This window comes from Musca vetustissima, unplaced genomic scaffold (assembly GCF_032173495.1).
Source record: "Musca vetustissima isolate MV318-11 ecotype Yass unplaced genomic scaffold, APGP_CSIRO_Mvet_v1 utg6724, whole genome shotgun sequence".
NCBI lineage: Eukaryota > Metazoa > Arthropoda > Insecta > Diptera > Muscidae > Musca > Musca vetustissima.
This window is the reverse complement of record NW_026885980.1, coordinates 638,797-652,158: the sequence shown is the minus strand read 5'-3', so window position 1 is coordinate 652,158 and position 13,362 is coordinate 638,797. Positions and strand designations below refer to the sequence as shown.

General features: G+C 31.2%; 2 protein-coding genes across 7 annotated transcripts in view; one reads left to right on the top strand and one right to left on the bottom strand.

The window, feature by feature from the left end:
* The window catches only part of LOC133333372 (modifier of mdg4-like), a 37,546-nt gene that overhangs the window by 2,923 nt on the left and 21,261 nt on the right, over positions 1 to 13,362 (top strand). Inside the window, exons 4-5 of one of the 6 annotated variants that reach the window (XM_061541684.1) lie at positions 8,887 to 9,043; positions 9,107 to 9,274. The exons of the other annotated variants lie outside the window; for them this stretch is intronic. Of the exons in view, the coding sequence (XP_061397668.1) occupies positions 8,887 to 9,043; positions 9,107 to 9,269 (320 nt within the window). The 3' untranslated portion in view covers positions 9,270 to 9,274. Of the gene's footprint in view, positions 1 to 8,886; positions 9,044 to 9,106; positions 9,275 to 13,362 lie in introns of those variants that run through there. 6 annotated transcript variants of the gene reach the window in all.
* LOC133333358 (uncharacterized) lies at positions 10,891 to 11,202 on the bottom strand (the record flags this gene model as incomplete). The annotated part of the gene is made up of 1 exon (XM_061541668.1): positions 10,891 to 11,202. A coding segment is annotated over one exon (312 nt), but the record flags the coding sequence as incomplete, so codon positions are not given.

Below are 13,362 nucleotides of genomic sequence, written 5' to 3'. Positions count from 1 at the left end.
GTTGGTTAAGGAGATCAAAGTAAAGCTTTTCTGTGATTGAAAAAGTATTCGCTGCTTTGATCTTCTTCCCCTATTCCAAATTTGGTTGGTTTGAATTTGATTTGGTTACAACATTATGCTTTACAGAAGATGGACGCGTAAGTCTTCCTTTAAAAAGATAAATGTTTGTTATTAAATTAAGTTCAAAACCGCCGAATTAGTCTAAAAAAATTGCGTTAAAAAACAGAAAAAGTATAATACGCGCGTGAATATACTTTTCATTTCGAGCAAGTGTCCTTCGATCCACAGAAATAGATTACATATATTTTTTATATGTATGTATAATATATTTCTGTGGAGAAAGTGTTACTGACTCGGCTCGTCTTTATTTTGATAACAAGAATTTTGCATTTTCTATCGATAGAGGTCTTCCATTCAATTTTCAACAAAATGAAAATTTTCGAAGTGGCCTTTTCGAAAATATTGACTTTGTAAAAATTGGATTTCAGATCTTTTACACTATTAAATACAATGTTCTATCAAAATGAAGAAGATTTGTGTAAAATAAGATTGCTAATGACATATTTTCGTTGAAGTGGTGTCAGCGATCATTTTCGATTTTAAGTGGTGAAAAAAAAAATTTTTATATAATACTGTGTAATAATTAAATAACAAAGGTAAGTAAAAATGGACATTATTAAAAAAATACAAATTGAATTATCAAAAGGGGTAAAGATAATTGTATTCACATGTGAATTGTAACTTTAAAAGGTTTAAATTAACCATTGTTTTGGCTTCTTTTTTTAAACCGAACTGAACAAATTTGTTTCGAAAATTAAATTGTGTTAGAGCTCAATTTCCTTCGGCGAATCGTCCGTTCCTCGTAAAATCGTTTCAGTTGGTCGGGGGGGACTTGTCGGAAATGTCGAGATTTTTTTTGTCGGTTGTAAAGCGCGTGCAATATCCGTTTGTATTATTTAGTATAGAAAAATGGGCTTTAACATAATGAACATTGTTTAAAATTAATTACCATCGAAGTTAAAACAATGTTTGGGGTTACAAATACAATTGATTAATATACAATTATTTTCTATTCAAGTTGAAATAAAAAGTACACCAAGAGAAAGGTTTACGGAATTTTTCTATTCATATAAAAGATGTTGCTCTATGCAACGGCAGTTACTGACTGCCGAGTCTTACATTTGGTAGGTGGGTAAAAACAATTGGTATTTATTAAAGGTCTTAATGTAGTTGTGTTAGAAATAACAAGAAAAAAAAATAGTGAGCAAAGTAGGTGAAATATACCTATAAAACCATACAAAATAGTCAAAATTCGCATTAGGAGTTAATTTGTTTGCATTCAAACGTGCACACTCATTGAATAGTGTTTTCGGTCGTATGAGGAGCTTTAGGATTGGCATGTTAAGTTGACTTAGTACATTTAACCGGATTTCATTAATCCAGTAGGTTTCAATAACAATGCCTGAATCCTTGTATGTGTTTCCCCTTTAAACGCGGTTTAAAGAGGGAAATATACAAGAATTCAGACTTGATAAATTGACTGTATAAATGACAATTTAGGAATATCGGAGCCAAACTTGATCAGCCTTATTCTAGATGTCAATTCCATGTGAATTTACTCGCTCTTTCCCTTCGCCTTATTCTGAACAACATTTTCCAGTGAATTTTTCCGCATTCTCGCTTTCGCCTTATTCTGAATGAAGTTCGAAAGCGAAAAAATCCGCTTTGGCGAAAAATTAGGTATTCTGAATTACAGATGAGATGAAATTTTGTGCGAAATTTTTCGCTAATAAATTTAAGGGGAGTTGACTACAAAAACATAAGTAATAACTATTTTTATGAAAAATATTTACACAATACTTATTCTATGACGATTTAGAATATTATAAATGATAGTAAGCAAATTTTTAACTGGAAAACAGCCAATAAAATGCCATTGGAAATCCTATATAACGATGCATGCTGCCAAAGAATGTATGAAGGTAATAAGGAATATTTAAGTCGAGTTTGATGCATTTTGGAGGCGAAATACAGACATTTGTGTGAGGATCTGTCTCTCAAGAAAAACATTTTAAAAATTATGGAAAAACCTAATTTGCCTGATGAGCCGCTTAAGAGTGAAAAACTGATATAAAAATTATGAAAGAACAAAAAATATTTTTTTTTCAAAATTATCGTGTGCATGATTTGAAGGAACAAATAAAGGAGTAGCAGCAAATCATAACATAACTGACCACTTTAAGAATTTGGGGAGATAAAATATCAAAATTAAATAAAAAGGCACACAATTATGTAGTGAAATAATAAACTGTGAATTAATTAATTAAATCGCAGATTTCTTCCTATTATTCGTTGTGTTTTTGCCATCATAAAAAAATGTTCTTTTATTTGTAATCTATTGTAGTTGTTGCAACAAATTGCATCAAAACAATGAACAGCTGTTTCACATGCCATATTGTAGGTTGCCATATTTTCAAACTTTAATTTATTTTCTTTTAATTACAAAGCATTTATACAGCGGATTCTTGATATTTCACATTTGTATTGCTATAAAGTTTAAATAACAATAAAAGGTAACAATTTTTAATAACAAAAATCAATAAATAATATATTGAAAAATATTACACAATTAAATTACAATGGGGCAACACACATTGCAACTTAAATTACAATATGGCCACACACAGCGCAACTTAATTTACGATATGGCAACACGAATCTTTTTTTCAACCACCATTTTCGAAAACTCGAATCTGCATCTCGCATTTTTTGCGTCTCCCTATTCATTCAGAATAAGGCGAGAATGTGAAAGCGAAAAATTTTTTATATGCGAGATATCTCCCAGCGAATATCCAGAATAAGGCTGGATTTTTTTTATTATTATTAAATCATTTTGTAATGAAAAGCCTAAGGGGCCAATAAATTATTACAATATGCTTCGAATAGTAATTTGTAAATTAACATTTAAATTATTAGAACTTAAAGGTGAATAATATCTAATTAGGAAAAAATACATAACTTCATAAGAGAAGAACTACTCCTATTAATACCTCGCTTGCGAAGTCATAGAAAAAAAACTAAAAACGCTCCCAACTATAATATCAGCGGCAATTACAGCCTCAAAATATAAGTATTTTTTAAGGTAGATAAAGATAGCATAGAATATTATTCTGCTGCTCCTTGCAATAAGACAAGAAGCTTATTTCGGTATGATGAAATGGTTACATTAAACCTTTTTAAGTTGTTAGGTAGTGTATTGAATAAACGTGACACTCTAACAAGAAATTATCTGTCCATGTGAACGTCCAATCTTGGAATTGTTAGATTGGTGTTTCTAGTGGATCTTGAAAAAATAAAGGAACTCGCCAAAAAAGAGGGACATTGATATTTGCATATTTTATAGAATAAGGAAAGACATCGGATATTAATAAAATTAGTAAATGAAGATCCTATAAAACGGTGAACGAACGAAGAAATGTGATAACGGTTAACACCATAAACATATCTGACAACGCTATTAAAATCCTTTTGAACTCGCTCCATATTATGCATGTTAGCACCAGAATATACCTCAAGACAGTAGAGGATGTTCGGCATTACAATAGCATTGGCCATTTTCACCTTAAAATGGTGAGGTAGAAAAAGGTCACAATTGTACAGCCTTCTCAGTGCCATGTTCTCTCGAGAGACTACTCTATCAATATGTCTTGCAAAATTAATTTATTGTCTATAAGTACTCCTAGAATCTCCAAAACCTCAAAAAATTGTATAGGAATTTCATTATACTTTAAATCCATTTTGGATTTTGGAAACCTTTATTCTTTTACAAACCAACTTGCCATGCATGAACGTGCTCTTGTGTGTTTCCTCCTTTACCCAGCAAAAAGTTCTTGTGTAAATGCCATTTTAGACTACTATATCGATTTCAGCATCAATTCTTTGACGTTCACAAATTTGGTGGATTATAATTGACATTCGAATGGACTTCGTAAATCTTAACGTACTTTTAACCATGGTACGTAAAAAAAAGTGACTGTGTTGGCTTTGGCTTCTGCTAAATATACGCAACAAGTGATTACACAACTAAAAACGCGAAAAATGAATGAAAGGTTATCAGACTTATTCTGGATGTCAATTCCACGTGTATTTACTCGATTTTCCCCTTCGTCTTATTCTGAACAACATTTTTGTGTGCATTTTTTCGCATTCTCGCTTCGCTTTCGCTTTATTCTGAATGAAGTTCGAAAGCGAAAAAATCCACTTTGGGGAAAAATTAGGTATTTTGGATTACAGGCAGTAGGAGAATGAGATGAAATTTTTCGCAAATAAATTCAGAGTGAGTTGACTAAAAAACATAAGTAATAAATATTTTTATGAAAAATTTTAACACTACACTTATTCTATGACGATTTAGAATATTTTAAATGATAGTAAGCAAATATTTATCTGGAAAACAGCAAATAGAATGCATTTGGAAATCCTATTGATAATGATGCATGCTGAACCAAATATTGCCAAGGAATGTACAAAGGTAATACTGAATATTTAAGTCGAGTTTGATGCATTTTGGAGGCGAAAAACAGAGATTTTGGGTGAGGATCTGTCTCTCAAGAAAAAAATATAGAAAAACCAAATTTGCCTAATGAGCCGCTTAACAGTGAAAAACTTAAATAAAAATTATGAAACAACACAAAAAAAACTACATTTTTTTTTAAATTATCGTTTGCATTATTTGGAGGAAGAAATAAAGGAGTTGGAACATAACAGGTCACTTTAAGAATTTGTAGAGATAAAATATCGAAATTAAATGCCTGTGTTTTTGCCATCATAAAAAATGTTATTTTATTATAGTTTTTGTACCAAATTGCATCAAAACAATGAACAGCTGTTTCACATGTCATATTTTAGGTTGCCATATTTTCAAACTTTAATTATTTTTCTTTCAATTACAAGGCATTTATAAAGCGGATTCTTGATATTTCACATTTGTATTGTTATAAAGTGTAAACAACAATAACAAGTAACAATTTTTAATAAAATAAGCAATAAATAAAATATTGAAAAATATTACACAATTTAATTACAATGGGGCAACACATATTACAACTTAAATTACAATATGGCAACACACATTACAACTTAAATTATAATATGGCAACACCACCATTTTCGAAAACTCGAATCCGCATCTCGCATTTTTTGCGTCTCCCTATTCATTCAGAATAAGGCGAGAATGTGAAAGCGAAAATTTTTGTACATGCGAGATATCTCCCAGCGAATATCCAGAATAAGGCTGTATGATTTTTTTCCAAAATCCAGTAGAGAGTACCATGAAATATTTGTTTCATTTCAATTAAATTTGAATATATTTCAATTCATTTGACATAGTATTCAAAACAATACATAAGATATGTATCTTGGTTTCCATCAAATCAAAATACATATCAAGCCACCTTGAGAAAAAATTGTAATCAGATGGTAGCTGTGCGCTAAACGGCATATACATAAGAACTTTTTTCCGGGTTAATCTACTTTATGAGGGTTTATTTGACATATATGCAAGGGAATTGAAACCCACTGGGTTAACGAAATCCGGTAAATGTAAACGCCGTATAATTCGTGTAAAGGAAACACTCCAATCATGTACAATTACACAAGGTGGCGGTATCAACAAAGAGGAAATACACCTCTACTTGTGGGATATAATGTTAGAATAAACAAAAAGAAATGCAAAAAATTGTTTTGTTGATTTGACCTGCTCTAAAAATTTTACTGAAAACGCGAAAAATTAATGGAATTTCACACCCATACACAATATATGTATTTGATTTGATAGAACAAGTCAACTTGAGAACAAATTGTAATCATATGTTAGCTATAGAATACCTTTTAATTATTATACAATGAAATAAACCAACATTTGGAACTGGGTTCACATGTTGTTTGGTTTTATATTCAATAGCTGCAAATGATATAATAAAATAAACAAACGAAATATTATTAATAGAATTATTGTTTTTATTAAGGATTTTTACTTTCCAATCATTAAGGGGGAAACACTTCAGAGGACATTTATTCAAGGTGGACCATAGCAACTTGTTATGCCAAAGTTATATACAAAATGTTTGATGCTTTGAAAAATATAAAAAAATAATTTCTAAAATCCATTAGTTCGAAGATGAATTATACAACATTTGTAAGATGAAATTTTTGATTTGTGAATGAATCGATAAGTCTGGGTTTCTACATGCAACTTTTATAAGCAACTCTACTGAGTTCTTAGAAGTGAGAGGTATACAAAGTGACAAGGGGAAGAAATTCAAAAGAGAATCGAAGATAGCAGCAGCAGAGTTGCTTAATTTTTTCGTGTTTTTATTAAAAACCACTTGTTGCATTTGTTTTAATTTATTCTGACATTATAGTCCACAACGAAGAGGTGTATATTTCATTATTGACAAAAAATAACTTACCTTATATAATGTTTGACACCTATATTCCTTTATAAATTTGGCATTTCATACAATGCCAATTAACTTGGCCAAATCTTAATCATCGTATGTGTTTTCCGCTTAAATCCTGATTCGGCCTTTCATCGTGATCGAATGTAACATATAAACGCGCTTTGATAATCTGATCCACATATAAACGCACATTGCCGCACAAAGTAAAACAGGAAAGGTGTAATAGATGTGTGCCTCGTATTAACGTTTACCAACACTGTCATAATCTATTACACTACAATGTTTGACAACTGAAAAGTACAGATTTTTATATTTTGTTTTGGTTCTGCATTGGAAATAAATTTTTCTTTTTTATTTTAGAATAAAGTTATAAAAATGTGTGTGTTTTTTAAATAATTACATTCAGTGCAAATGTCGTGAAAACTTCCAATCAGTGTCAGTGGCCAAATATTTAAGGCTGCCTGATTATTTTGTTGGGATGCGTTTGGTGTGTGTATATACATAATGGTGGACAAAATTATCACAGAAAAGAAACATACTTCAATGCAATCCTTTGACTCACTTGTACCATACGAATGAAATGATTGAAGAAAAATTCCAAGTAAGAATTGTATGATATTTTTGGTATATTGAGAATATGCGACAAATGATTAAAAGCGCGTGCGGTAATATTGTAAACAATTCCCAGTATACTGAACTGTAAAGGTCGTCTTCATTTTTTTGTGTCTTCTTGATCTTCAGGATAGAACAAATTAAGATGAAACTATCGATTTAAGACCATAATTTGGATAATCAATATAGTAAACTACTAATATGTATATTTCTTAAAATGCCAGGTATTTTGTATTCCAGATATCCATAGTAATTAAAAAACTCTTCAACAGAAATACACAAGATAAATTTTGTTTTAATAAAACTATTTTTAAAATTCTATCAAATAATAAAGTAAAAATACTTGTTATAACTGTGTTTTATTTATATAAATATAGTTTTTTGCTCTATGGAATAATTTTACTGCTGTATTGTAATGATTTATAACTTATGCTGTCATATATTTATCCATTAACTTTCCAGGTTTTGTTAAATTCATACGAAGTCAAAAGAAGAATGCTCAGCTTGTTTACAATGGCTTCATTTACAATAAGAAGCTTACGCAGGCAAATGGACATACAACCTGGCGTTGCATAGATGTGCTGAAAATGCGTTGCAAAGCTGTGGTTATTACCAAAAAGAATGAACTCGTCATTGCTAGACGAGAGCACAACCATGAGAACCACATGCAGAGAATAAATCAAAGACCACTGTACAACGAGGAAGAGGATCTGGGAGACTATATCGAATTGAAGCCAGACTCTACGAATATAAATGAATTTATAACAATGACCAATATCGATATATTGCCACAGAAGAGCGGCAAAGAATTTAAATTGTTTGTACCCGCACCATGTCCAGCCTTGGACATGAAAGCTCAAATTTATAAACGGGAGCATGTTTAGACAATATTTTCAGTTACTCATAGGCTACAGTATAATTTAATTAGTTCTTAGCAAGTCAAATGAGATGAAATTATTAAAAAAATAAAATACTACTTTTTTGCAGTACATCTCAGTCGCTATTCCTAGATAATATAACCAGTCTTTGGGTCTATGTATTTATATGGTTCTCTTAAGTTGTGAAATTTATTAATTTCAATTTTTAACAAATTATTTTCTTACTTTTTGTATTTCATGTCCAGACACCAAACTCGTTTTCATTGAAAGTCCTTGGGCGACACCATGCCTGGTCCTGAACAACTTTATGTACAATTGTCATAGCCGCAAGAACAACAAGGAATACTGGCGCTGCCATAACTATTCCAAAAAAGTACAATCGGAGCGTTGTCGTTCACGTTGCGTTTTGGAAAACGGTAGACTGAAATGCTTGTCGGGTGGAGAACACAATCATCCGCCTCATACAGAGAAAATCGCAAAAATGATGTATCGTAATCGCTCCACGGGTCATCACATCACTACCACTAACTCCATGATGCAGCGTATTAAAATGCCAAGACGTACAATATCCGTTGATTGCCAGAAGGAGACCCCATTAGCTGTATCTGAGTCGCAACATCCAACCCGCCACTTGTCCCAATCAAGTGAACAGCATATGGTAACCCACTCAACGCTTATGCTAATCAGTGATGAATAATAATTTCAGAAATATACATATTTAGTTGTATGTAGTAGAAAAAGTAAACTATTTTACATGTGCAAATGTATAAGATGCTAAGATTAATTAAATAAAAATTTATAAATGTTAAATGACGTTGAGTAATTAAGACAGACACACATAATGTTCGCTTAAATATATGTTCGGTAAATATTTTACGATTTGCAGTAAAGAATTTGTTATTAATAAATTGCATTGTCGTTTTATGTGATTTTAGGTTGCGACATTCCCATAGCCGAGCAACAAAATCGAGTCAAATATCGCAATAGCTTAAAAGGCACCTATCAGTTGGTATTGGATGGATTCCCTTATACGAGGCATCGAGTGCGGGGCGACACAATTTATTGGCGTTGTATTCAATCTCGGCCATTGAAGTAAGTAAGCTTAAAAAGTTTTCAATATACATATTTAAACTTTATTTTTTCGTCTTTGTTTAGATGCACAGCGAGAGTCCGAACTAATCCATCTGGTGACCGTGTTTCAATTGTCGACGAAGATCATAATCACGACATTTTACTTGAACGTCGTAAAAAGGGATCACTTAAAGTCATTTATGAAGAGAGAAATTTAGCTAAAAATCAAAATAAAAAAAAGGAATGAACAAAGCGATTTGTCGTATTTTTAATTCATAAATTTTTAATGCATTTGTGTGTATGGACAAAATTGTTAATATAAAACTGTTTCTCTTAGATTGTCCGCTCTTCAGTTACAACTATCGTGGCCACTTGATATACAAAGGATATTCGTATTCTTGTTACCGTAGGACGCCAACAAGTTGCATTGTCCAGTGGCGGTGTACACAGTATCACAAAAAGAAATGCCCGGCACGTTTAGTAACGAAAAATAAAAACCTATTAAGCACTACAAATCAGCATAATCATGAAGTAAAAACACAGAAAACTTTTATACCTCAAATTTATAAATAAAAAAAAAATTAAAAAAAAAACTTAAAAAAGAGTGCATAATTTAAATAAAGAACTATTTAGTACATTATTTGTATATCCTTAAAATATTGTTCTAATTTAATCTTTAATGTTATAATTTCAGCCTATGTAATGAGCCAAAACCAATTCAACCCAAACGTAACAGCTGCATCTCAGTCCTTGCTAATAAACAAACAACAGATACAACGTAAATATTCCAAAAGATCGTTTTCTCCTCCAAAAATACGTACAGCCGCTACTGCAGACAGCTTGTCGAATAAAAATGACGCTTTATTAGATGACTCCTTGATGCAGCCATTGGACAAGAGCGAAGTGGAGAAGCAGTTAAACAGTCCCAATTTAATTGTAAAACAGTCTTCGAATGGACATAGCTTGAATGTTGTGAAACGCAAACGATGCCTCGGCTTGTGTGTCTATTGCTTGAAAAAGCCCAACGTTGATAAAAAGTCTCTTGCGAAGATAACCACTTTTTGTACAGTTTGTCCGGGTGGTTGTTGGATGTGTGAGTCATGTTTTGATGAAATTCATCCAGAATAATGTGGAAATGAAATTTATTTTATATGCGAAAATACTATATACTAACATTATATTTTTACTTGAAATATCATTTTAAAATTTCATTTAATAAATAAAAGCCAACCATATTACAGATGTGATTGAAAACAAAACATTTGTAGGGTATGCTTGAATTTTAAATGTGTAACATGTTTGTAAAGCCACATAGTCCAATATGCCATATGAGCCACTTAACCAACGGCGAAATGCGTCGCATAATGGTGGGTAAGTAGGTTCTTCTCCTGGCTTTCATTTTCATTGCAAAACTTTGATCATTAAGCTTGACTCGAAAGAGTATAAATAACTCACTTATAACTCCATTCAAATTATCACCGCCCTTACAGCCAAACTCAAATAATAAAATGTTTATGCCAGATATTTTTACAGAAATTTCATTTAAAAATAAAATAATTTCTGAATAAAATGTTTTACTATGAAGCTAAAAGAGTATTGAATGTGACACACACATCCATTAAATACGATTTTTTATAAAATGTTGGTATTTTTGGTGTTATTTTAAAAGACGATGGCAAATGAGTTTTTTATTTTTTATTTAATTGTCTTCTATTCTGTGATTTATAGAGAGAATCACAATATTAACTTTTATATTATTAAAGTTATACATAAGTTCCAATTGGTTCTATTTGTTGTCCTTGTATAGCTATTTTACACCTATCTTATGTATATAACAATGTTATTGCATTTGCATAAACATATGAACTTTATTCAATATTTTGCTTAATACTAGCTATCAATTTAGCAATTTCATTCTTATCTTCATGTTTAGCTTTCATTTGTTTCAAACTGTGGTTATGTTCTCCATATAAAACTTCCAATTGTGAGTCTTGTGTAGTGCGAACACGTGCTCGACATTTTGTTGATGAGCGGGTGGCACAAATCCACTTTGTACCCCGGGAGTTTTCCATGAACTTCACAAAACTGTAACCGTTGTATACTAATTTTATTGATGAGCGCTGGCCCGTGGTGAACGTGTAGACTGCAAAGAAAAAGCCAGTATTGTTTTTTGTGGGAAAACAATAAGTAAAAAAAAAACATGATCGTATTAGAAAATATTCAAAGGAAGACAAAATAATTTTTTAAAATTATTTTTTTTATTTAATACAAATTAAAACCTTCGACATTAAGCATTTATTTATTATTAATAAGAGTGAATAAATTGTTTATTTTGTCATCTACGGGCATATTTTGAATATTATTATTATTGTAATTGTATAGTAAAAAATTAATTGTCTATTTCTTGGCCATAATTATAGACGTAGGTTCAACCATATCTGTAACATCTGCTACAATTTCTTCATACTTCAAATGCATGCCGAGCGGATCAATGCCGCTATTGCCACCAGAAGCGCCAGCACTGGTATCGGCTCCTGTTGCTTTGTTAGTTTTGTTGTTGCCTGGCACGTTTTTACGTACACGCTTCTTTCGTCGGACAATCTCTTCGTGGGTATGGTAACGATTGAGCGGAAGAACCATATCATTAATGGTGCAGACACGTGATCGACATTTTCTATAAAATAAAAATATAACAATTAATCTATATGATCAGTTTATTTCTTTATAATCGGTAGTAAATATATAACGGATATAAAATAGATTTGATTTATCTGAACGTGAGAGCATTATTAGGTTATAATTTAATGTATTAAACACAAATGCAATTAAATTCTAATCAAATAATTTATAATATTAAACGTTAAAGATTAAATAAGAATTTTTAGAAGAGTGACAATAAAACTAGTTACAATTTCAATTTCACAAGTTGTGGTTATGGATTAAAGATGGGTTAGTTTTCATAGTGCATATAAATCCTAAACACCATTTTAAAAACCAATGTTTACTACTATAACCGTTTTCATTTAAAATATCAAATAAATAATAATAGTAAAAATTAGAAGATTCTTGCAGTATGGGAACAAGCTATAAATAAAACATTTATCAACGACTTCCACACATCTTTATATAGTGTTTATATCTGAGTTGTCTTTAAACGATAAATTACATCCGGAGTTTATGAGAAGAAACTCAAAAATTGCCTAATTAGTTTGTGGCCTAAATAAAAAAATTAATTTTAATTATTTATTTTTTAACGGAAAAAATAAAGGTTGATTTTTAACTGTTCAAAATGTATAACAACATTTAACAACCATAATAAGTCTTCAAATGGGAACTGAGGGTGATTTCTAAGGATCACCTTAATGGGCTCGTCAATACGAATCTATTGATATAAGACACTATAGGTGTCCCATATCTCTAAGATGAAGAGTTTTTTGTTCACATTTTCAAAAATAAATGTTACTTTCGGTCCCTGTTAAAAATACAAATTTGGAAAACTGGAATGAAACATGAATTGAAACCTTCTACCTAACTTGAACCGACAAATCTCTATTATCTAATAGTCATGTCCAAAAAGGGGTTCGTTATATATGCTAATAGAAAATAGCGTGAAAACATTTCAACTTACTGATTCCACCATTGATTGCAACGCCAGTATTTCTTTTCTTCGTTGGTTGGTAATTTAATTTTTTTCTCGAAAATAAACGGTTGTCCTCCATATATTAGTTGTATGCGTCCTCTTGATGTTGCCGAATACACAGCCACAGTTGCTTCTTCTAGAATTGTGGTTAAAAAGAAATATGAAAAAAATGTTAGCATAAAAGTTAAACCAAGTTAATAAATAAAACTTAACTCTTAATATGGCTAGGCAAAATAAAACAACAATTAATTGTATTCACTCGCACACACACACAAATATATGTATGTACACAGCTACCTCTTTTGTTAAAGTGGATAAAAATGTAATACTTTATTGTAAACTTAAAACGAAAAAATACAATTAATTTATTTGTTCATGCTCCTCAATTTTTCCAAGGATTTTCTTTGTTAGCCTGGACGAAGGTGGATGACTATGGCATGGTTTTGTCAGGCATACATTGTACAGACCATTTGGTCTTAAGAACGTTGTAATTCGTGCATTGCAAGGTTTCCCATTGTACACTGTACGGCATTTCCAGTAGGTTGTTGAGCCAGAACCATTATTTTTGGAATATGTATAATTTTGATAGAGCAATAGGTTTTTGCCCCTCTGACCAGGAATAAATACCAGCTCACAATTCGTATGCATTGCAGCTGCCAATGATGGTTTCGTTTCGATATTTACCACAGCCAAAGCTTGT